At 32.4% G+C, this 24,037-nt stretch overlaps 3 protein-coding genes across 3 annotated transcripts; 1 reads left to right on the top strand and 2 right to left on the bottom strand.

The window, feature by feature from the left end:
* LOC18604953 (tetraspanin-8) lies at positions 227-2,535 on the top strand. Its single transcript, XM_007037677.2, has 2 exons — positions 227-730; positions 2,092-2,535. Exons 1-2 carry the CDS (start codon positions 227-229, stop codon positions 2,401-2,403), a joined length of 816 nt encoding a protein of 271 aa, XP_007037739.2. The 3' UTR covers positions 2,404-2,535.
* LOC18604954 (protein CHAPERONE-LIKE PROTEIN OF POR1, chloroplastic) lies at positions 6,857-11,374 on the bottom strand. The gene is made up of 5 exons (XM_007037678.2): positions 11,212-11,374; positions 10,986-11,080; positions 8,052-8,434; positions 7,320-7,396; positions 6,857-7,200 (listed from the first exon to the last, which is right to left on the bottom strand). The coding sequence occupies exons 1-5, from the start codon at positions 11,271-11,273 to the stop codon at positions 7,050-7,052; spliced, it is 768 nt and encodes a 255-aa protein (XP_007037740.2). The 5' UTR covers positions 11,274-11,374; the 3' UTR covers positions 6,857-7,049.
* LOC18604955 (probable acyl-activating enzyme 17, peroxisomal) lies at positions 12,105-23,446 on the bottom strand. Its single transcript, XM_018118256.1, has 14 exons — positions 23,166-23,446; positions 22,259-22,388; positions 21,875-22,143; positions 21,189-21,393; positions 19,619-19,659; positions 19,385-19,510; positions 18,503-18,576; positions 17,504-17,724; positions 16,371-16,465; positions 15,972-16,188; positions 14,324-14,449; positions 13,963-14,061; positions 12,446-12,658; positions 12,105-12,358 (listed from the first exon to the last, which is right to left on the bottom strand). The coding sequence occupies exons 1-14, from the start codon at positions 23,417-23,419 to the stop codon at positions 12,248-12,250; spliced, it is 2,181 nt and encodes a 726-aa protein (XP_017973745.1). The 5' UTR covers positions 23,420-23,446; the 3' UTR covers positions 12,105-12,247.

The following is a 24,037-nucleotide window of genomic DNA, read 5'->3' on the forward strand; positions in this document are numbered from 1 at the left end:
GTTTTACAGACGTAACCAAAAGAAACCAGAACAGAGATTTCCCTTTCTTCGCTGGTTGTTTCGATTTCTCTTTAGTATCAAAGAAACGGAAACATAACAGAACCGAAACCAAAACCCAAAACCAAATCCAATAGTTTCTTCTTCGTTTGTTTTGAAAGCAAACCTTTTGGAAATTCCCAGAAAATTAGAAAAAGAGAAGCCATTAATTGTTACTGCAATAACAATAATGGTTCGTGTTAGCAACTTCATCGTAGGGTTCGTGAACGTCTTGTTGCTGTTTCTAGGACTCGTTTCCTTGTCCTTTGGGGTTTACTTCGTCGTCCACGGGAGCAGTCATTGCGAGAAAGTTTTAACGGATCCGTTGCTTATACTGGGTGGCTTTCTGGTCGTGGTTTCTTTGCTGGGGTTGATCGGTTCTCTTTGCAAGAACAACTTTTGCATGTTTATTTACTTGGCCGTCATGTTTTTGCTGATACTTGGTCTCATCGCTTTCACTGTTTTCGTGTTTCTGGTTACCAATCCTGGTGCTGGGAAGGCGTTTTCTGACCGAGGGTATAAGGAGTACAAAACTGGGGATTTCTCTAATTGGTTGCAGAATCATTTTGTTAATGACAAGAACTGGAATCAAATTAGGAGTTGTTTGATTGAGGCCAAGGTTTGCAACAGTGCTGGAAATGATTTTAATTATAATGCCTTGCTTTTTTTCAAGAACACTCTCCCTAGAATACAGGTATTTCTTCTTATTTTTCTTCTGGTTAATTTCTTACTGATAAATTGATTTTTTTTTTTCTTAATTTTTTGAAAAAAAAAAGTGAGAGTCTCCACTTGCACTAGCATAACTTAGAGAATATCAATATTTCAAAAAATACGTGATAAGTACTAATTCGATTAGAAATATATATATATATATATATGTATAATTATCAAATTTAAAATTGTATAGAATGATTTTTTAAATTATATACTGGCGCATCACATTTGTTTTTGAAGTTTTGATTTTGTTGCAATTATCACTTTGATGATTATCAATGGTAAATATTTAAAATTATCATTCTGACGATTATCATGGTGAATATTTAAACTCTATCTATTGAAGTAACTATCCTGTACATAGAGAATAATTTGTCTTTGCTGTGAATTATAGCGTACCATTTCCTGTACTATACTATTTGTGTGATGATTATCAAGGTGAATATTTAAATTCTATTTATTGAAGAAATTACTGTCCAGCACAGAGAATACTTTGTCTTTGCTGTGAATTGTAGCATTCCAACCTGTACGACTATTTGTGCTAAATTTCTCCTTCTTAATTAGGATAATTAGTGGAAAATGGCATTAATTGTGTTTTATTAGTGTGGTCGGTGCTGCCTATGAAAGCACTTAATTAGGACTAAATGCAAATATGATACGTTTTACACAAATTCTCATATTTTCCAGTTCTTTAATCAATTTTTATTGTGATGAATCATATCTGGAATTGTTACAAATTCTAGTAGATTTTTACAAGAGATTAATTTGTTTTTTGTTTGTCATCCAATAAATATATAGCTTTCTTAATTCTCCAGCTCTTAAAAGGACAGTATATAGTACTACATGGAGTGATCTCTTTTCTGATCATCCTTGATATTGAGAAGCAAGAGAGGCTTGTGGATTAGAGTACTTGCTTAATTAGGGTTTCTTTCTTAAAGTTACCTTTCTATTTGGACGTAGCTTCAAGCTTATATATATCGCTTGTTAATTTGTTGTTTTGGAGCAATATTTTGCTTTGGTTCAGTTTATTACGGTAAAAATACTGATTGCCTGTAGTAGAGAGCAAATAGTTTTAAGGGTTCTTTTAGAAAATCTGAAATCTTGTACCTAACAGATACTTATATTGTCCTGCCTGTTGTCGAAAGAGTAGGACTGTAATTCTGCCAATGATGAATTGTATGTTGAAAACCAAGAATTTGAATGCATTTTTTGGGTTTGAATCATCCAGGCAAAGTCAGTTCCATGTTAGCCTACTGCTAGATACCAATAATATTAGACAACAGAAACTTTGGTTTTTAGTTGTTCTGACTTTCTATTATATATGGCTTTAATTATGTGCAGGCTGGCTGCTGCAAGCCACCAACTCCCTGTGGATTCAGTCTGAAGAATGCAACATTCTGGGATGTGCCCAAGTCCGGTCCAGCCACAAAAGACCCTGACTGCTTAACATGGAGCAACGACCAGCAGAAGCTATGCTTTGACTGCAACTCCTGCAAAGGAGGGGTTCTTGCCAACTTGAGGAAGGAGTGGAGGTCTTTGGCTATCATAAACGTCATTCTTCTGGTGGTCCTCATTTTGGTATATTCTATTGGTTGCTGTGCCAGGAGGAGCAATCAGAGATCTAACAAGAAATACATGAGAGGCTTTGCTTGACCTTTCATGCTATACATGTATGTAATTACCGATTTGAACATTCATGTTCTTAATTTATTAGTTGTTTTTGCCTTGGACTTAATAACTTTATTCCAGATTATTGTTCCGTGACAGTGAATTTCTGTTTGTGTTAATTACTCAGTACGGTGTTTATGATTTTTATACTGCTGCTCCAGCGTGTTAGATTTCCTGGATTTGCCTCTTCACATAAATGAGTAGAAAAACAATCAGGAATAACGTCCTATTCTTAGGATTTTAATCGGGGTGACATCACAATTTCATGTTTGATTTAAAATATCATTATGTGAATAATCCTTCCCATGATCAATGCGATAATTCCCATTAAAAATTAAAGGTGAGAGGCTAGACTAAAAAGTTATAAATCATACTTCATTATACCATTCATAAATCTATCATTTTCCTCTTTTTAAGTCCTACACTGTAGAACAATGATCCGTTTAGCCATTGCCAGAAGATGCGTGAGGAAATGGATCTTAAAAGTTCAGATTTTGTAATTAGTTTTTGTAATTTATCAAAATAGTCTGCATATTTTTTTTAAATTGACAATGTTAATTTAATGCATTAAAAATTTTCTATTACGTACGTTGATATGATATTTAGTTGTGTTGATGTGATATTTTTTTTTGGTTAATGTGACATTGAATTTGATAAAATAACAATGATGATATAATATTTCACAAATGATGTAATAGTAGTATTGACATAACGTGACCAAGTACTGATGTAGATTTTATAAGTGCAGGCATAAAATTATCCCATGTGAGGTAAAAGTTGAGGTAAAAGTTTTAAATAAGATTGGACAAGAAACAAAAAAAAAATACGAATAAGGTTTTAGGATTTAAGAAAAAAATGTTATGATACAAAGAAGAATTGAATTTCTATGTTCTATAATTTAAAACATTAAAAAAAATTGTGAAATAAATATAAAAATTATATTGTCATTAATAAATTATTATATTCAATATCATATCAACAAAAAAAATTAAGTCGACATAAATAACAGAAAATTCAAATACGGTTAGTAATTGGATTGATATTGTTAACTTTAGAAAGTACAAAAACTTAGTTATTCTATAGAGACTAAATCTACTATTTTATTAAAATACAAAGACTAATTATATAATTTAACAATTGAAAAACAATTTTGTTTTGGTACATACGACCAAAAGGGTCCACAAAAAAAAAAGGAAATGGATAATAGAATGTTTTTTTTTGAGTTTATATTTGACCCATATATATGCTTTGAGGTTATCATATAATATCACTTGATTATAAAAAGTAAATTTAAATTTTTAAAGATTTTTAATTATTTTTTTAGTAAATAAAAACATATATATATATATTTCTCTCTCTAACTCTCTCTCAACACTTCTTTTGTATTATTTTCAGTCTCTCTCTCTGTCAAAAATCTCGAATCTTTAATCTTTTGCTCATCCAATATCTATTCTTTAGATTCCCCTCTGTGTATGGATACAATATCATGAAATCTCCAGAACACAAAAAAACAAACAGAAGAAGAAGAAGAAGAGGAGATCAGATGAGAAGGAGTTGAGATGGACGAAAAAAATGGAAGAATAGAATGCCTTTGAGGTAGTTGGTGAGAGAAAACAAAAGAATTGCTATTATTTGATGATCTTTAGGTGAATACAATATAAATTCATTTTTCTTTATACAAATGAAAAATTATATTTAGGACAATAATGGTTTGAGAAGAATTATAATTATTAATTATCACTACCGATTAAGAGGAAAAACAATAAAGACTATCACTATTAATATTACTAAAAGCATTTATTATTTATTTAAAAGAATAAAAATAACAAATATTAGCTAAAGAAGTTGGAAGAAAAAAAAATTAAAAAAAAACACTCTTTGGATAATTTTTTTGTTATTCTTGGAATAGTTCTAGGCATTATTGGAAAATATAACAATTTATAATAGTTTCAAGCATTACTATAAAAAATAAAAATTTTGTAACTTCACATATTTCAAAATTTAAATAATTAGTATTTAAATATTATGTTATTTTTATCATGTTATTATTTATTATTTTAAAAGATAAAATTTAAAAATTTATTTTTTTATTTTTATTTTTTACTTTTTATATAAAAATTAAAAAATTAAATATATTGACACTTTTAACTTTTAATCATAATTTCATGCGGATCTATTAATTTTCAAAAAAAATAATCTACTTCAAAAGAATATTTTTCACTAGACACATAAATCTAGTCACTAGTTTATCGTTAATATTTTCATTATTTTGATGATGTGATAATATTAAAAAGATAATTTTACTTTTTATCAATTTTAAAATTTATAATATTATATAAATTATAATTTTTTATTTTAAATTTTTTTATTAAAAAAAAACCTATCTCTACCTATTCCCCTTAGGTTAAGGAGTGCCAGATTCGACTTTGGCCGAATCTCCCTCCCTCGGATGCTCCCCAACGTGGCGTTCCTTGGAGAGCACCGATTAGGTGCTCCTCCAACTTGGTGCTTCTTGGGGAGCACAGATCGAATGTTCCTCGAGAAATCCAATTGAATTTGAGCCAAATCCAACTATGGGGTGGTGAGTCGGTATAGGAAATATTACCGACCAGTCTAAAAAATAGTAAAAAAAAAATTACATTATAGACATTTCAATTTAAATATTAATACCGTTTAACTGTATGGAGCAAAATGTCTATTGGATTTGTGTGTGGTTATAATTTAACATTAAAAAAGATAAAGTATTTTAGCTTAAAAAATATTTTCATATAAAGAGATAATATTGATAATTAGTACTACATTCTTGATAAAGTACTTTCAAACTAATCTTATCAAGATTTTAATTAACACTGCTCTGTATATATCAAATAATGCAATGTTATCATCTTAACAACCATATTCTCAATAATCGCATCTCAAATAAGGAACTAAATTAGGGATGTCAACGGATAGGGTACCTGAACCCTAACTCTATTAAAAATCAAATACCCTAACCTTATTAACTACCCGAATAATTTAAAAATTACTATCATAACCCTAATACATTTTTACTACTTTATAATTACTCTAACCCGTTTAAATAGTCGATTAAATAAAAATTTATTAAAATCTTTTTCATAGGCACCCAATTACCCAATTAACTTTTCTAATCTCATAACTTTCCTTTATATTTATATGTTGCACTCGAGCATTTGATTTATTGGTTGGTGCATGATCTCCTGCTTAAAGAGTAAGATTTGAATCCTCCTTCCTCCAATTATATATAAAAAAAAACAAAGATATATATACTGTAATTAATAATTTTATGCATTATAATTTTTGCAATATTAATACAAAATAAAAAATAAATATATTTATATTTAAAGTTTATATATATACACACACACGCATACACAAAAAATATTTTAATATATAAAATAGTAATTATATTCCTTATAAATTAACACAATATATAAATTATATATATTAAAAGACATTACAAGTTAATTAATAATAATAATGTCATGAATTAATTTAATTAATTATAAGAATTTATTTTTAATTTCATGAAATTATAAAAAACAATTATATTCTAAAACTATTCTAATCTCAAAAGCTTTATTTAAGTATATATATTATAAGATTATATAAATAATGATATATATATTATAATTAATAATTTTATAAGTCATAATTTTTGTAATGTTAAAACAAAATAAAAAGTAAATATATTTATATTAAAGTATATATATATATATATATATAATATAAAATAGTAATTATATTCCTTTATAATATGATATAATATTCAAATTATTTAAACATAATTAACAATCTAATAATAATTTTTTAATTTAAATTTATTAATGTCATCATATTAATAATTAGAGTAACCATATTTTTTATATATTTGTTAGTTTTTAACAAAAAAAATTACTTATAAAGTTGGTAAAAATTGTAAAATTTTAATTTAATTATTAAAATAATAATAAAATATTTATAAATAATAATCGAGTTCGAGTAACGGATACCCAAAAGGTAAAACCCGAACTCAATTCGAGTAGTGAAATCACTATCCGAATCCTACCCAAACCCGTTTATGAAGTATAACCGAATAAGGAGCTCGTAAGGTACCCGTTGACATTCCTAAACCAAATGCTGGGCAAGAGGGAACTGGCATCTTCTCCTTCCCATAAGAATTGAAGCAAGAGAGAGAATGGGTATAAAATCCAGTTAAGTGGATCAGTTTGTTGCTAGGTTAGCAGAATCTCAAGAGTGTTTTGAAGTGAGCATGTGTTGATTTACCAAAATAGGGATTCAGTTTGATTTCTGATGAAATACATATCATACGGAGCTATTTACATGTCAAGGAAAAATGTTCCCGGTGGTTTTATGCAACGAAGAGCTCCTGCACCATCTACATCTAGCATAAAAGGAAATTACAAAAGCATGCCAGAAATTGTCTTCAATGCCTTTGAAGAAGTTATCCATCCAAAAGCTACTTAGTTCACAGTACATAATTGAATTGGAATAAGGCAGAACTTCCGATTTATGTCAGAAAATAAATGGGTGAACCCATAATTCCTGTTTGGAGATTTAAGGCAAAACGAAGTTTGATCTAGTTTTAAAACTTCAGGACATATGGTTGGACTTCATTTGAGGAAAGTACACGCGAGAAACAAGAAAACATACGCTACTAATGATGTTAACAATTCCAGTGTCCATGTTGGGTGAATTAGAACTGTTGGGATCATTGGAACAAAGATGGAACCACATATCCACCCAGTCGCAAGAGCACCCAGTCTGCAATGCAACAATTGAGTGAAAATAGCAGATCAGATTAAGAAAGAGAAAATAGGTACGTACAAGTAACACATGAAATAGAGTACTGGAAAATTTAAGTTTCATCCACTATTGCTTACCCAATAATGAATGCCCGAGCCAAGCTCTTTGTCTTCTCATTAAGGAAATATATGCAGGCTGCCAAAGATACTGCTACCTGCATATACAATAAAAAAAAAAAACATTTTTTCAGTATAATGAATAAAGAAAAGAATCAAATACATCCATAGAAATGTGCAATTTAGCATAAAAACATAACTTATTGAAGTCCCTTTTATTTTGTTTATTTACTACCATTACTATTATTCTTTCTATTTTCTTTTCTGGCTGGGACCTTTGACAACTAGTCAACAAAGCCATGATAGAAAAAATCATTCATAGGTGCTATGCACCAAAGCTCAAGTGAAATAGAGAGAACCGATTCATATGGCAGTCTCATTTAGTTTTGGGAAGGGGGAGCAGAATGGTGTGAATTCAAGTGGAGGAATCCATAACAGACATGAATTGACCAGTCCTTACAAATATGCAGCTTTCTATAAAAGAAGAAAAATGTAAAAATTCTGAAAACAGGAAGGGATAACCACCAAACTTGAATCACATTTAAAACACTTTAAACAAGTAGATGAGACTTACATAGCAGAGCCACATTAAACAAGTAGATGACCTCAATGTGGGAGTGAAATGTTATGTTTTCCAGCACCACATTAAATGAGTAAAATTATCCTTTTACCTAGAGGTGTGCAGCATTCATGCAAGGTTTCAAGTTGGTAATCATCACAATAAAGGTAATGAAGAAAAGAACTGTAACAAACCTGAAAAGCAGGTCCACCTTCAGCAGAATTTATTATACTCCAGCCACCCATGAAGGCAAATAGGAATAATCTTCTGAAAATAACTTCCACAGGAGGAAGTTCCACAAAATTGAGCAAGTTCTTAATCCAAGGTGGAGACTCCTCTACTTTCTTCTTTAGCCGACTTTTCAAGTTTATCTTTGTTTTCTTTCTATGCTGGAAGCTGGCCATAAGTAGTTTCTCAAATGCAGCTTCAATTGATTCTTCACTTCTCTCATGTCCTGCATATTGTTCCAAGAGAAAATTGCGTGCTGACCAAATTTCTTCCTCTGAAGCATAAGAACTAATACCAAGCCGTTTATAGGGATCCCAAACTTTGATTCGAGGAAAAGTTGGGGCATTACCTAACAAAGAAGGATAAAGCACATTAGAAAAACTATATTTGACAGAAGGCAGTCAGAAATAAAAGGGTAATTTACAGGGAACTGCCACCTAAAGCAGATTTTATAAGCATATATACATACATACATCTCTCTTGTCTCAGTATCTGTGTCTTTGTGTGCATCTATATATGTAACAGCAATCCTGACTATTTTAATTCATTTCAAATCATTTCAATGCCTGCAGCGATATTTTCAATTTGATCATTCTTCTGGCTTAGGGGGAGTATTGCAGCAGAGAAGAAGATAAAATGAATAAAACCATGTAATAACCGCAACTACAAATATAGCATTTCAAAAGGAACACCAGGTCTAGCCACATAAGTTTGACTACTTAAGAGTCTGTTTTGCTTAGCTTTTTTTTTAACTTAAAAGCTATTATTAAGCTTTTATGAAAAATAATAGTTTTTAGAATTAAGCTAAAATTGTTTAACAAAATAAATTATGTAAGCTCTAATTTCGGTTAAAATTACCACAAAAGGTATTCATGCCATCTTTAATCACCTAATAAGCTATAATGTAATACTTCAAGTTTATATATAATTTCAGATATTAAAATCGAAAAAATCAATAAAAAAAAATAACTTTCAAACTTGTACGATGCTTCAATTCCCAAAAAAAAAGAGAAAAGAGAAAACGATGTATTTAATATTAAAATCTTTTTTGGTGAAAAAGAGAAAAAATCTTTAAATAGTATCTGAATACAGTTTTGAATTTTAGATTTTTTTCTCTTAATCTTTGTAAGAACAAAAAAATTCTAAATTTTGATATTCTGTTGTTGGGTCTTCTGTTTTTTTATTAGTTTTTGTAGAGAGAAGTAAAGAAGAGGTAAATCGTGATTTACGTTGAAGAATGATAATTTGTAGAGGGAAAGAGAGAAGAGGGAGATTAATTGGGAGAGGGGTATTTCTTAAAAATTAATGTGTTTTTAAAAGAAGAGAAGAAAAAGCTCCTCCCTGGAGCTTTTTTTTAAGCTCTTTTTTTAAAACTTTTGTTCTTTAAAAAAAATATGCTTTTTTTTAAGAGCTTCTCAAAATATCATGTTTGGCCTGTCTTTCGCTTTTAAGATATAGATAAGCTGAAAAAAAGCTAGGCCAAACATGCACTTAAACAAGTACTTTTCTTACGATGGTAGATACTCAATTCTCAATATATGAGCCACATAGTTAAGAAAAATCTGGTAGGGCCCAAATGAATCTCACTATGTTTGTATTGCATATTTGAAAGGGAAGAAAGTAATAACTTTACACTTTTAGCCTTTGAGCACATTATCTACAGGAAGAAAAAAAAAACTAAAAAGTAACAATATACTTCCCTCCTAATTTGACAATAACACTGATTCACTTGACAGGTCTTTGTTTCAAAACAATGTCCTCAGCATATTTGATGTAAAATGTTTAGCCTTAGGACAATTCTTATATATAGAAATGTCTAAAACGGACAAAAGAAAAGGGAGAAATATACTTCTGGAAGGGACAGACTCAGTTCGTTAAAATGTTTTGTTCAGCTTACACTTTCCTCCCTTCATTTTCTTTTAGTTCAACCAAACAATTTCACAGAAACGTGATATTACCCTTTATTTTCCTCTCAGAAACTCTAGTGTTAAGTTATAATACAATACTCCTGTAATACAATTTATTTTTCTCAAAGTGTGGCAGCACCAAAGGAGGTCATCGAATCATTACTTATATTCATAGCATTGGTAGTAGAGTTGTAGTTAAGAGCGTTTCAAGTCACAAAACATTTTCAACAGAAGTGACAAAGCAGTGGCAGGAAGCAGGAAGCTGGAAGCAAAAAGTGACCTAGTAATGACCATAGCAGTAACTTGAATAACTATGCAATGATTGCGGCACGAAGATCATAGCAACGCAATGATGAAGCCAGTAATAGCAAAGGTAAAACCAACAGCGTATGCATCCTCTAATAAGTAAGTACTCAATTCCCAGATCCATCATTAGGTTAAATGGTTCTTCACACCATAAATAACATCAATAGTTAATATCCACATAACAGTCCGTCATTAGATAATGAACCAAACCATGCATTGACAGGATATAACATTTTTCCCAAAAAAAAAAATTCCTCTTCCTTCTTTTGGCTCATCTCAACAGGGAGCTGGGTTTTCAGCCAAAACATCTAACTTTAACATATAATAATAGTTACTAAACTAGCAGGCCTATTTCTACAGGCAGAAAGAAACCTTTAAATACTGACTAGAGCTATCAGATACGGACTACCACTCTATCAGCATAAGTTCAGGACATAATTTTCAACAATCCTGCTGATAGATGGTTGGTATTTTCCATGCTCAGAATATTTTAAGTAATTTACTATCATATTTACTTCAAAACAAGACCAACTTTGAGCTACAGTGAGAAGATAAATATTAGCAGAACCTAAGTAACAAATAAAACTAATACAGCAACAGAACCTCCATATAAAAATTGAGAATTTGAACAAATTCAATAAGAATTCAGACACATAAAGCCTTATTTAAGCAAAGAAGTAAAATTACCTCCATACGGCATATCCACAGCACATCTAGGGATTTTATGTCTTCTAAAAGTTGGGAAATACGTTATCCCATTCTTTGTATTCTGATTTTGACGACTGTAAACATTAACCAAAAAAATAATTCAAAATAAAATTCAATAAAAAGACCTAAATCATTAAACCAAAAAATTTAATGTAACTTAATTATAAACAAATTCTTAGCATAAAAAAAGAAATTGAAGGCTTACAGTTTGTGGCCGAGGAAAAGAGTGGAAAGAGTAGGGTTGGAGATCGACGACGATGACGACATTAAAATTGTCTGCAATTATTTAATGAGCTTTGGAGGAGGTGAAAGTGAGAAGTTCTCCAGCGAAGGAAATGTTGTTGCCTGCGGTTGCTGGAGGTAAGAGGAGGAGCAGCTCTTTCAGGATTTTGTGTTTTATAGGAGGACATGGGCGAGGCGAGAAGGGGGAAAAGGACAACATAGGCAACCGAACCGGCTTATTGGTGGGGTTTGTTTCGGTTCAAGTTGTAAAATTTTCTCATTTACTTGTCTAAACTAGCCCAAAGTCCAAAGACATCCCCAAAGTGAACAACAAAGAGCCTAAAAAAAAAAAAAATTAAAGAGCTTACAGTTCACTTATTAAATTAAGATATGATAGGCAAATATTTTATTATAATTAGTTTACTTTTCATAAGATAAGTAAGGGTGATAGTCAAAATCAACTCAAACCCGAGATAAGTATTAAAAATCTTATTCGAATCTACTCTAAATTCAAATATAAAGTATCCGAACTTTATATTATTAAATTGAATATTTACCGATATTTGTATAAAATCACCCCGTTGACATCTGAATTGTGGATATTTTGACACTCTTGAAAAAATAATATATTCATCATTCACTAATAATTATTTACTTCTCTCAAATTAAATGTCCTCTTTTCAATGGCACAAAATTGAAACGAAAATAAATTGCATAAACTAATTCAGATTTTCAAGTTGAAAGCATAGCAAATAAATAAGGGAATTGGTTTTGCCTCTACTCTATAGTTATGAAGACTGGCAATGGCATTTCTTTCTCTTATCTTTTCATTACAGGAATGAAAAGCTTAATTTTCAAAAAAAAAAAAAAAAGAGCAAAGCACAGAAATGATGGCCGGTCAATGCCTTATTTTCCCAATAGGTATCAAAAGCTCATACATGATCCAAAAAAAAAAAAAAAAAAAAGGTCATATGATTGTATCTAAGCAACAGTCAGAAGTAATATTTTTTTTTCCCTAATTATAGTTTAGAATTTTGGTCAACTTGAGCCAACTGCTTCCTCAAAACCCTCCTCATAACCTTATTAGAAGCTGTCCTTGGAAGAGCTGAGAGGGCCACAACATGAGAAACCTACATATTTACAATGTAATAAGGAATCAGGGATAGATTGCCTCATGTTTTTAAATAGCAAACCAACTTGGTGCAGAGATCAATTACCCTAAACAAAGGATTCAGATTCTTCTGAACTGCTGAATTGAAAGATTTTCTCAATTGATTCAAGTCTGGCGTTGCGTTATCCGGATCCTTAAAGACAACTGCAATTACCAACCGCTCAGGGCCGCCATCTGCTGGTGGCACTCCAATGGCAGCTGTCTCAAGTACACTGCTATCAACTGCATTACAGATGCGTTCAATCTCAACCGAACTAACCTGCTCAATCAGAGTAAAATCAGTCAGCATTTATGCATCAAAATGCAAAGATGGGTAAGACATTTCTCTCCGAAAGTGTGAAAGAACTTCAATAGTCTCTCCCTAGCGAAAATTATTATAGCTACCTGATTAACTTAAATAATTATGTTCTTTGTTAGAGGTGAAAATTCTTATGAATCTAAGAAGATGCATGGCACATTCAATTCCATGTTTAAGCATATTTCATACTAAGCATAAGGCAGTAATCAAGGTGCGTCCACTAGAAAGGTGAGGTACTCGACTTTTGACAGTTTCAATAACCATAAATGAAGCTTGTTAACACCCAATTTAACACAGATATTTTGCACCCGAGTTGTATATTCATATAAATAATTCCATACAGGATTCTAAAGTGTTTATCTATTGCTGACCATTTGATGATTGAAACGAGAAATTTGTTTATTACATAAATTTGATGTAGGTCAATATAATTATAATACAGGTTTGGGCAAACAAATATACCTGTACCTGTAGTTTCATAACTGAATGCTTACAAATACACTTTTGGTTATTCTACTAACTATTTCAAACTTTGACTGTTTGCATCTCCAATTTGAGACTTGAAAGCTGAAACTTGTTTCAAATTCAACCAAACTTCATTTTCCATGCATTGAGTATAACTCGAAAAAGAAACTTGATCAAATCAAACTAAACTCAATGTGACTCGAGAATTATAGAACTAGATTCAAGCTTGAACGTGAGAATCTCATTCTTGTAAAATAAATTATTTATTTATATTTACATACACATATATATGCACACACAAACACACACCTAGACATATATATATATATATATATATATATATATATATATATATATATATTGTGCATAAATATATACCAAAATTTAAATACTTAATGAAGCTGGGAAATCGCTCAAGTTTAGTATCAGAGTACTCAAACTCAACTCAAACTGTTATTCTAGCTCTGCAATAAACAAGTCTAGCTTGAAATACTAGTAAGTAAAGCTCAATTAACTCACAAAAATAGCTTCACTATTCATACCCCTACAATTAGTATTAAAATCATTATGTGCAGTATCATCATTGAAACAACTGTTAACCATGTTTCCAGAAGCCACAAATTATTTTTTTCACCTCAGTTATTTTCCTTCTTTCCTGAATTTGGTTTGCTAAGTGTTTTTTTTCATTATGCGAGGTACCTAAAACATTGGTTACTCAGTGAAAAGAATGGGGATCTTCCTACAGGTGAAATACTTAAACCTCAAACCACAGATTATATTCCATAGTGTCAAACAAATACCTTGATACCCCCAATATTCATCGTATCATCAGCACGACCATGTGCATGATAGTATCCTCTAGAGGTGCGTTCAAAGACATCCCCATGCCTTCGAAGAATCTGCAAAGGTAAATTCATACACAAAGGTTTAACTTGCAGGAGAATATAATAAAATGAAGGTGGGAAGGAAAATTGGTTTTACCTTTGACATTTCAAAAATCCATAAATTAAATTAGATAATAATAAACAACAATCAGAGCATTTTCTCACTAAATGGGTCGGCCACTTTCAATCTTATTGTGCCATTAGACTACAATTTGAGTAACTTAGAGACAAGATAAATGCACCAAAAGAAAAATGACGTTGACAGCAAAAATCTCACCAATCCATTCCACGAAGGCATTTCTTTAAAGTAAACATCGTAGTGACTAGCATTTAGCAGTGTACTTGAAGAACCAAACATAAGAGGCCCAAGCGCCAATTCTCCCATCCCTGGTGCATCCTGAGGCTGTGATTAAAAGAGTTGAAGAAATTAGTTGCATTTGACTTTATAGTTGGGAGCATATATGTAAAAATAAGTCAATTAGAGAAAGGATTTTTTTCATGTGAAATTAGTTGGCTGTAATTAGGACTACTGGCATATCAATTTAGAAGACAGAGAATTGTTCAATTGAAAATAAGAGAGTAGAATACAGTGAAATTCCCAAACCCTATCAAAGTTTCAACCATATCCTTAACCTTTCTAATTTAAGCAATTTGAATCCTGAACCGTTAAGATGAGCCACCTGTTGTGCAGTGTTAACAAGAAGGATGGAAAGAACCACATAAGATCATGTGTCAGTCCCACAAGCACCAAATGGAAGCCACACTTTTCTCCTGTATCCCTCTCTCTCTCTTCGGAGACACTCTCTCTCTCTCTCTCTCTATAACCTCCACAGTCAAAAATAAAACTGAGCCCAAGATCTCTTCCACCAACAGTCAAACCCGCTGAAGCGCAGAAGCACTGGCAAAACCAACCCCTTGAATCACCATCACAAAAACATCATATAAAACCCTTCTATTCACCATTATAGAAATCCAAAACCCAATTACAAAAAACCATCAAAGGCAAAGCACCACCAGAATTACCCAAAAAGCATTGGTACGGTCAACCACCACTGGCCCAAACAATAGACAGCCACTGAAACCATAACAAACTACTGAAACCACCAACACCACTAAACCAAAACACCTCGATCAGGGACAAAGTTATCAGCGATAGGAAATGTCCATGTTATACTCACAGCACCATACAATCAACAAGTCAACAGATAAAGGAATCCATTGATGTTGTAACCTGGGGTTAGGGATTTCAAATCTAAGAGGAGAAGAGAAGGAGAAGAAGAAAGATGAGAAAAGGAAAATGAATGGAAAGGAAAGACAAGAAAAGAGACTGTCACCATCATGGTGACAAGTACTAAATGGAGGAGACAATGGTTATAGAGAAGAGGTAAGGTCTAAGAAAACAGAAACTGAAAAGACAAAAGAAAGGGGAGGAAAAAAAAGAAGAAGAAAGAACAGGTTGTTGCCACCATTAAAAAGCGTTGCTGTTGATGACATAAGTAGTTTGAGAGAGAGAAAGGAGATAGTTTTAAAAGAAAAATGGAGAACCAGAAGTCCATAAAGGAAGCTGACAAAGCACTTACATGGTTCTTTCTGTTTATCATGATGGTTGAGAGTATGGTGCCATGAACTTATCTTAAAAAAGTTAAAAGCTTAGGATTGTAATTGCTACAATTGACAGGTTCAGACCAAATCAAAACTTTCTTAGAAGTAGAAGGTCTATTGGTGTAGTTATAAATTTTGCTATGGAAGGCAATAAGCATGTATAATTCTTAATTCCTCATAAAGTAATGCATTTGATACGAAAGAATGGGGTGGAGGGGAATGCATGATATGATTGCAAGCACAAGCCTACCAGAAATGTATAGTGTGACTATATATTGCAGTTTACTTGCTTACACATGAATGGGAATTGGGTTGGTCCTTACAATAGGATGGCCATCATCACCAAGAATAAACAAACGGCAACCCATAGCTGGTGTACTAAACGCAGCCAATGACTGGGGCTGTAGAAATGATCCAGAAACAAAACCACCACCAATTTCAGTGCCACCACAATATTCAATGATAGGTTTGTAGCAAGCTCTCCCCATCAGCCATAGGTATTCATCTACATTAGATGCTTCACCAGTGGAGCTGAAGCAACTGCCAGTTTCAGAAAAACAGCAAAGAAATCAGGAAAGAATCAATATTGGAATAAAATCCATAGCAGGTAAACTTTCTAATAGCAAAAACAAATCCTGATATAAGTGAATGTTTATATTCTCCCAAGTGATTTGATCATGCGAAGAACAAACAAGCTAGAGAAAAAATGAACTTACACTTACCGGATGGATGACCAATCATAGCCAGCTACACAGTTTGTACTTTTCCAAGCCCGGACAATGCTAGGGATGACACCAAGCATTGTCACTTTTGCATCCTAGACAAGTTTAGTGAACATAAATAAGTCCCCAGATGTATAAATATAAATTTCAGAACTCTATTTATTTCCAAGTCCATCTTCTACGTATGCATGTGTTTAATCCTCATCTATAAAGGGGATAGAAAAAATTTCCATGCATGAAACAAGCCAACTTCAATTTTAAAATAAAGGTGTACAGAATTTTTCACAGATAGCTGTTTGGTAGACAATAGACCTAACTATGGTTTGGCTTTGTTTTTTCCTAGGTGCAGTATGAGGAAGAATTTTAACCACTAATAATATCCAAAGGGAAAAAAGTCATCTCAAACATGCGTTTGTTGCGCAGAGCACCAGCTGAAATCAGTCATCATCTTCTTTTGAGCTATTCTTGAACAAGGCAGCCTTATTATTAGCCTTGCAATGTTAGGCATAACTTGGGTAGAGTCAGGCTCAATTTAAATGGAGCTATGAGCAACAAGGTTTAGACAGTCTTGTATAGGAATGGGAAATGTGATAGATTTGGTTCCTCCCTCTATATTTTAACAGTTGAAAAAGAGTTTTTGATGGGGAAGAATTAGCCATACAAAAAATTATGGGAAGTTGATTTCGTTTCATATATTTGGTCCAATGGGTAGAACTTCAGAGAAGTATGGGATATACTGATATTTTTTATCTTTTAATCTGTAAATAATAGCCTTTTGCTTGGCTTGGCACTCCCTTCGTGCCTCTTTAGTGTTTTTTGTTTGTTCATCTATCCAGAAAAGAAAAAAAATTAATATACATGCCATGATATCTTTAAGCAGATTGCGTCCATATCATTCAACTGGCTACTGTATCTTCTCTGTATAATAGTTTTTGGCCAAGGATGTCCAGCAGAAGAAGAAGCAGATTAATTGTAATTGAATGGTTTAACGAGAACTTCTACTGCATCAACTGCAGTTTGACATTTAATATGTAAAGATTCTATAAGCTGATTATATGAGTTGAGGTTTGTCATACTTTAGTTAAACAACAATGGAAAAATACCATGCTGACAACATTGACAAAAATTACTACCTGTACAAACTTGGCCAAGCCAGAACTGAGGGGAGACCCATTATAGAGCGCCATGGAAGCCCCATTTAACAATGAAGCATATACTAACCAAGGTCCCATCATCCATCCAAGGTTTGTAGGCCAAGCAACAATATCGCCACTGTGGATGTCCATGTGGCACCATGCATCTGCAGCAGCTTTTAAAGGAGTCACATGGGTCCATGGGATTGCCTTTGGCTCACCTACACAAGAAAACAAGCTCACTTAAGCCAGCTGATAGCTATTTTCTGACCTCTTCCAGATTAAGTTATGGAATATGAGTAGTGTGAAATAAACATAAATATTAACTTCTAGGTCTTATCCTTACTACTGTCCGTTGGTTTGACAACCTTGACATCAGACTAACACTATCAGTTGACCAAATTTCCACAATAATTTCAGTTCTTTGTCTTGATATGTGACCCTACTTTTGGGCCTTACCAGGTTATCAGTTGGCATGGGATTCTGCATTGAAAGCACCACATGTAGCCAAGGAACAACAAGGGCACCAGACAGAAAACGAAAAAAATCTCAGTGGCAAACACACAAAACTACCATGCCTGACAATATCTCAGGACATCACAGTAAGTTTTTCCTTCACTTCTCTCATACTGATCACCAAAAATATGCAATTAATTTCTTGAATCTAAGGGGTATACACCCACAAATAAAATACGTAGGTGAGATTGCTTTGAATGATCATCAAGCAAACGCAAAAGAGTTACCATTAGTTACATTTAAGACACTGCACCAAGATATTTCTCATGCTAGGAGCCATCTGGAAATTTTCTATGACAGTACATTCAATATTTAACCAAAACTACATCCATTCCACCACACAGGACTTACAAATTACACTATACCCATGTTTTTAGGCCACCAGTTATCATGAAATACATAGAAAATACCATTTTGTTTGTAAGAAAGGAATGACAAGAGATAAGAAAGATTTATGAGGTTAAGTTCCATTCTTGAAGTTACCTGTTGTTCCAGATGAGAAAAGAACATTTGTAAATGCTTCTACAGGTTGTTCCACTGCCTCAAACACATCTCCTCTGCAGTTTGAGATTTTTTTTTTTTTTTTAAATGAAAAACAAAAGGAGGCAGATATAGCACAAGTATTAGAGTCTTGGTGAAATATTGCATGCAATCAGATGAAAAAATTGCCAATCATGTGATTTTCTGATGAATACATGTTGCAATAATATCAACCACTTAACTAGCCAATAAGAAAACAGGGCCAGAAGTTGATCAATTTCATCTACTTTGTCTCAATAATACCAATTTTTATAATATCTCAAGTTTATGTCTTTTCCTAGGACATTACTTTGAGTGTTTCAGATATGTAGTTTCAGGAAAGCTACTAGAAAGAGTTGCTCATGAAGATTGTAGTTCAACATCCAAGCATGCCCATTGCTTAACAGCTATCTTGATTAGGAAGGCACACTGCATAACCATCCAAGCCCAACAAACATCTCCTTCATTCCAATTAGGAAAATTTTATAACACATAATCATTCCTACAGCAGGAATCGTATAAACCCAAACTGACAGTAAATATACAAGTTCTCTAACCATAAAGTAAATACCCTTACCACCATCATTCTGGCCATCCCTTCCAAAATGCCATGTCTTGGTTAATTAAAATAAAAAAAAGAAATCGTATCATTTCAGCTATGGAGAAATAATGAAAGGTATTGCATAGACAATCAATCAGATATGGCTTTGAAGCAAGCTATACAATCTTCAATATATTTTTCCTGAAGAAAAATGAAGGTCGAATATACAGAGAATGGCCATGGATGGCCATAGATATTAATCAACAAGATAGCAGTAGATTAGCCAGAAGTAACAGAATGCTTACTTGAGTTCTCTGACTCTTTCCAGAAAATCAGACCATGAAATATCACCATCACGCAACTTGGCGCTGCAACTAAAGCCTCTGGCTGGGATAACAATGGCCATAGGTGCCTCAGCTTCCACAACTCTACTGCAGAATGGAAGCTATACTGTTAGACAACTGCCATTAGAAACTAGAAATATGAATAAAGGAACACACTACCTTAAATAGTTGAGTTAAAAGTTTAAAGAATTTCACCTGTACAAAGGGATGCTTTTTTCACCGCGAATAATAAGATCCTGAGATAAAAGTGACAAAGGAATTAAAATGACAAGAGCAAGTAAATATACATGAGAGGGATGTGGAAAGACTAAAAAAGCGGCAAAAACATAAGGACTAAGACAAAGATGAGAGACTTACTAAAGGAAGATCCACAAAATAATATCAGATGAGATCGTGAAAAATTTCCAGACAAAATTGTGATGAAAATATGATTTAACAAGAGATAAAGACCAAAAAGTTTAAAACAAAAAGGAAAAAAAGAAGAAAATTGTTAACAAATATATTTGTTTATGTCAGTCCCATTTCCCACTACCCAATTTAAAGTTTTTTTTTCCTATAGCGCTACCTAGAGACCTTATTGAGGTCCTAAACTTGATTTCTCAGCAAATTTAAGACAAGTTGGTCATTTTCATTAAAATTAAGATCAATGAGATTTAGCCAGCATGTACACTGAAAGAGAGTTTTCTAGCTATCAAACTGGCTCAACAACCCTATTTACCAAAATCCATAAAAAATCTAGGACTGCTTTTCATCACTCTCTCTCTCTGTACAAAAGCCTCTTTTTATGGGAAGACATCATATAGCTTTCTAAAGCACCTTAGTCTGTTTAATTCATTAAAAATTTCTGAGAAAATGATATTCAAGAAAAAGGCCAAAAGAAAGAAACATAAAGTTGGAGATTTTCTTTGTTTAATTTAATGTCAAAAAAATAGAAAATTAAACTATTTATATATCAATAGATTAAAAAAAAACTTATTTTCCTTTTTATGTTTACTGTTTTTCTTCTTTTCAAAATTTCGTTCAAATTTTTTTCCTCAATATTTTCTGCAAGCCAAACATAACCTTAATAGGTTGAATGAAAAGATAAAAAACAAAAAGGAATTATTAATTTCTCTCACAATTTCTTTCATCAAATAACCACTCACCAAAAAGCATGTGCTCAATATAAATAAGTGAAAATCTAACATTTTGTTTTTCACAATAATATCTAACAAAATCAAATAACTGGGGAAATTTCACAAATGGTAATGCATGCCACGCAATGGCAAACAAAAATTTATGTTGTGGTCAAAGATAGCTCCTTAAACAATGCCTAGAATTTGAGCTCCTAGTCACATGAAAACCTTCAATGAGGTAACACATATATGCATGCCCATTCAGCAGAAGCTAGCACCTAACCATGATGGACATAATCTCTGACACAAATCATTTGAACTTTGGACAACTTTCGGATGCCTGAAAATGTTTCCCTGAACATCTAGTTAAAAATTATGATGGGGAGGAAGAAGGCATCTTTGTTCATGCTATTTACTATCTGAAATGGTAAGTTTACATCTAAAGATCATCGAAGTGAATATGCAATTTTCCATCCATAATAAAGCCCACAATGGAGGCCTCTGTTGTGTAGAACTCATTCGCAATAACAAAAGTCACGGAAGCATGAAAGAGCATAAACTCCTAAAGCACAAGTTGCTATTATTCAGAAGAAATTGTAAAGATATGAAACAAGGATTCACAGTCTAGTGAAAGGAAAAAGGACAACAACCTGAGTAAAAATGGCTTTTGCTTCTGATATTTTAAGCCTTGTTGATATTTCAAGAGGAGCAAAACTGTCAGCAATGGATACAACTATATACCCTGCTAGAACAATTGCGAGGTAGATAATTACAGAGTAGACATTCATCGGCATATCAATTGCAATTGCAGATCCTCTCTCCAAGCCCAGAGCATTGAGAGCATGTGCAACTAACCTACAAATTAGAACAATAAAGGACTGCTGGTTAATATAATATCAAGAGTTGGAAGGGACTACCGGTTAATATGATATTAAAAGTTGGTCGAAGTACACAGAAGAAGCATTTCAATTACAATAACAAGACCTCTTCAGTTATCAAATTCAATAAGTCTGACTCCATATAACATTAAGAGCCTATTTGATCCACAGACCTACTAAGTAGAATCAATCAACCAATATTCAAAATCACATGCAGGAAGTGCATAATACAAAAAATAATTATTGAATTCATTGAAGGAGCACACCAATTTGGCTAAAAACCCTTCAAAACTACAAGACAACTCTAAGAATACTTCAATCAGTCATTCAGCCTTGGGAGGAATCTTCCTTTCAAGATATATGGAGAAGATTTCAAAACAAATTATGTAAACTGTAAAAAAAAAAAAAAAGGCATCTGTTGACCAACAACTGCATCTATAAGGTGAAGAGCAGCATACCAAACCTCCAGTTGCAATTCCTTAAGTGTCATGCTCTTCACAGGCAGATCATCATCTCCCTCATCACGCCATCTTATTACTATATCATCCAAACCTCTCTTACTATTAACAATCAAGCAGTTCTTTGCAGGGTTCACAAAAGCTCCAGGAAGCCATTTACCACCTGGATTCAATATGCGGCTTTCTTCAGATGTGCTCTCATGTAAGATACAATCAGGAGGTACCGAAAAATTTACACACATTTCATCCAATACAGTTTTCCAATAAACCTGGCATATCAAGATATAGGAAACAATATATGCTTAATAATAATCCAGAATTCAAATTGTCTAATACATTTATATATTTTAAAGAAATGTGACCTTGGAGCCATAACAGTTATACCTCGGGGTTTGAGACTGAAAATTCCTGAAGATGAGAGAAACTTGATATGGGATCCTTGTACTTGGAGCCCAAAAATTCTTTTCCATGCTTCTCCAACAAAAGGCCAACATATGTTAACAGTGCACTCTCCCTATCCATATACAAATCAGCAAAATTAAGCATGATAACAGTATTAATAAAAACAAAAAAAAAATCAAAAGAATAAAAATCAGGAAACAAAGAAAAAAAAACAGATGCTGAAAAAATACATAAGCGTCAATGGCTGCTCAAATGACAATTTTGGTCAAACATTTTTATTCTAACATGTAAATAAAGGTGAAATTTTATTTAAACCCGCTCCATCATCTAGTTCAAGCTATTATAGGGTAGCCATTGGATTCGACAAGTTTCCATTCTTCAAGAAGAAAAAAATATCAATTAATTAAAATGGACTATTGTATTTCTCCTCGTACATTAAATTTTATACTTTACTCCATTCTATCTAAGAAATATAATTTTCACTGCAAATGAGTCTATTTTTTTTCTTTCATTTTTCTTCTCGGTGGATTTTGAAGCATTGCTTTTTGCAGTTGGAGTACAACTTACTCATTCAGTTGACAGTTACAAAAAACTATTGATTCTATTTAAATCCAAACCTATTGAGCATTTTTGCTGTTTGCATACAAAATTGAATTGAATCATTAGAAAATTGAACTCATTAATTTTCATGATTGCCAGTATGCACCAAGGTAGCCGTTATATTAAAATTTTTTCCACTTCTTTTTATTTATTCATGCACTTTCAGCTAAAAAAATAGGATTATAATTTTCTCTTTTTCTTTTTCTTATATTTACTTTATTTGCAAAAGCATAAGCAATAACTTGAAGATCAAAGTAAAGTGAAAAAGAGAAAAAAGGAGAATCCTTACGGATCGGGCATCCAAGCGGGCGGGTCGGGGCCGAAGTCTTTGTAGCAACCATAGTACATCATCTGATGAAGAGAGAAAGGGAGATTAGGAGTAAGGACATGTTTGGAAATTCTATTCCAACTCTCCGGCGTGGCAGCTCCGTAACCATCAACGATCTCCGTGACCTTTCGGTGAATTTCTTCCGCCAGTTGAGACGATATCCCCGACGCTTCGATATCTTTAACGGTGACGGAATCCAACGATTTGTACACCATTTTTGCTATTGTCTTTTGAACTCAAAAGTGAAAGAAAGAGTGAGATTGTTAGTGAATGAACTGGTAAGGCTGATTTTGCTTTGAAAGTTTTTGACGTGTACTCCTAAAACGACGTCTTTTTCAAAATTTTTTCCTTCCGCTGATAATTTGCTTTGCTTAGTCACTTGTCTTTTCTTTTTTGTTTTTTATATAAGGTAGAGTGGTTGAAATGTCTGATGTGGTAGTTGCTAGCAAGCTAATCGTCAGTTTGTCCATTTAATTAGTAATAATTTGATTATTTGGTAACTCACAACTAACTAATAATTACAATATATTTTTAGTGGTTGTTCTTTAGACAACCATTATTGTAAAGTTCCAATATTATATATATACATATATATTAAATTTTGTTCGACTTTTTAATGTTTTGACTCTTTTTAGTACTATAAAACATGATAGAAGTGTGTAAATAGTCAATTTAATTTATTTGATAAAATATCTTTTTAAATTTGAATTAATTTAACTAGTCATATATTAATCGAACAGATTGAATAATTTAAGAAAATGGATACATGTATACTAGATTAGAATCATTAGATGAAAGTTCAAATGAAAGGAAACCATGAAGAAATTTAGGGT

The sequence above is a fragment of the Theobroma cacao genome, chromosome 3, assembly GCF_000208745.1.
Source record: "Theobroma cacao cultivar B97-61/B2 chromosome 3, Criollo_cocoa_genome_V2, whole genome shotgun sequence".
NCBI classification, from domain to species: domain Eukaryota; kingdom Viridiplantae; phylum Streptophyta; class Magnoliopsida; order Malvales; family Malvaceae; genus Theobroma; species Theobroma cacao.

Excerpts from the sequence above, each read along its gene's own strand:
- LOC18604953 (XM_007037677.2), top strand. The coding sequence starts at position 227 with ATGGTTCGTGTTAGCAACTTCATCGTAGGGTTCGTGAACGTCTTGTTG. Across the intron at positions 731-2,091 it reads ACACTCTCCCTAGAATACAG|GCTGGCTGCTGCAAGCCACC; the intron begins GTATTTCTTCTT and ends AATTATGTGCAG.
- LOC18604955 (XM_018118256.1), bottom strand. The coding sequence starts at position 23,419 with ATGGTGTACAAATCGTTGGATTCCGTCACCGTTAAAGATATCGAAGCG. Across the intron at positions 16,189-16,370 it reads TATGATTGGTCATCCATCCG|TTGCTTCAGCTCCACTGGTG; the intron begins GTAAGTGTAAGT and ends TGAAACTGGCAG. Across the intron at positions 12,659-13,962 it reads TGAATATTGGGGGTATCAAG|GTTAGTTCGGTTGAGATTGA; the intron begins GTATTTGTTTGA and ends CTGATTGAGCAG.
- LOC18604954 (XM_007037678.2), bottom strand. The coding sequence starts at position 11,273 with ATGTCGTCATCGTCGTCGATCTCCAACCCTACTCTTTCCACTCTTTTC. Across the intron at positions 8,435-10,985 it reads TGTGGATATGCCGTATGGAG|GTAATGCCCCAACTTTTCCT; the intron begins GTAATTTTACTT and ends CTTCTTTGTTAG. Across the intron at positions 7,397-8,051 it reads AAGGTGGACCTGCTTTTCAG|GTAGCAGTATCTTTGGCAGC; the intron begins GTTTGTTACAGT and ends TTGTATATGCAG.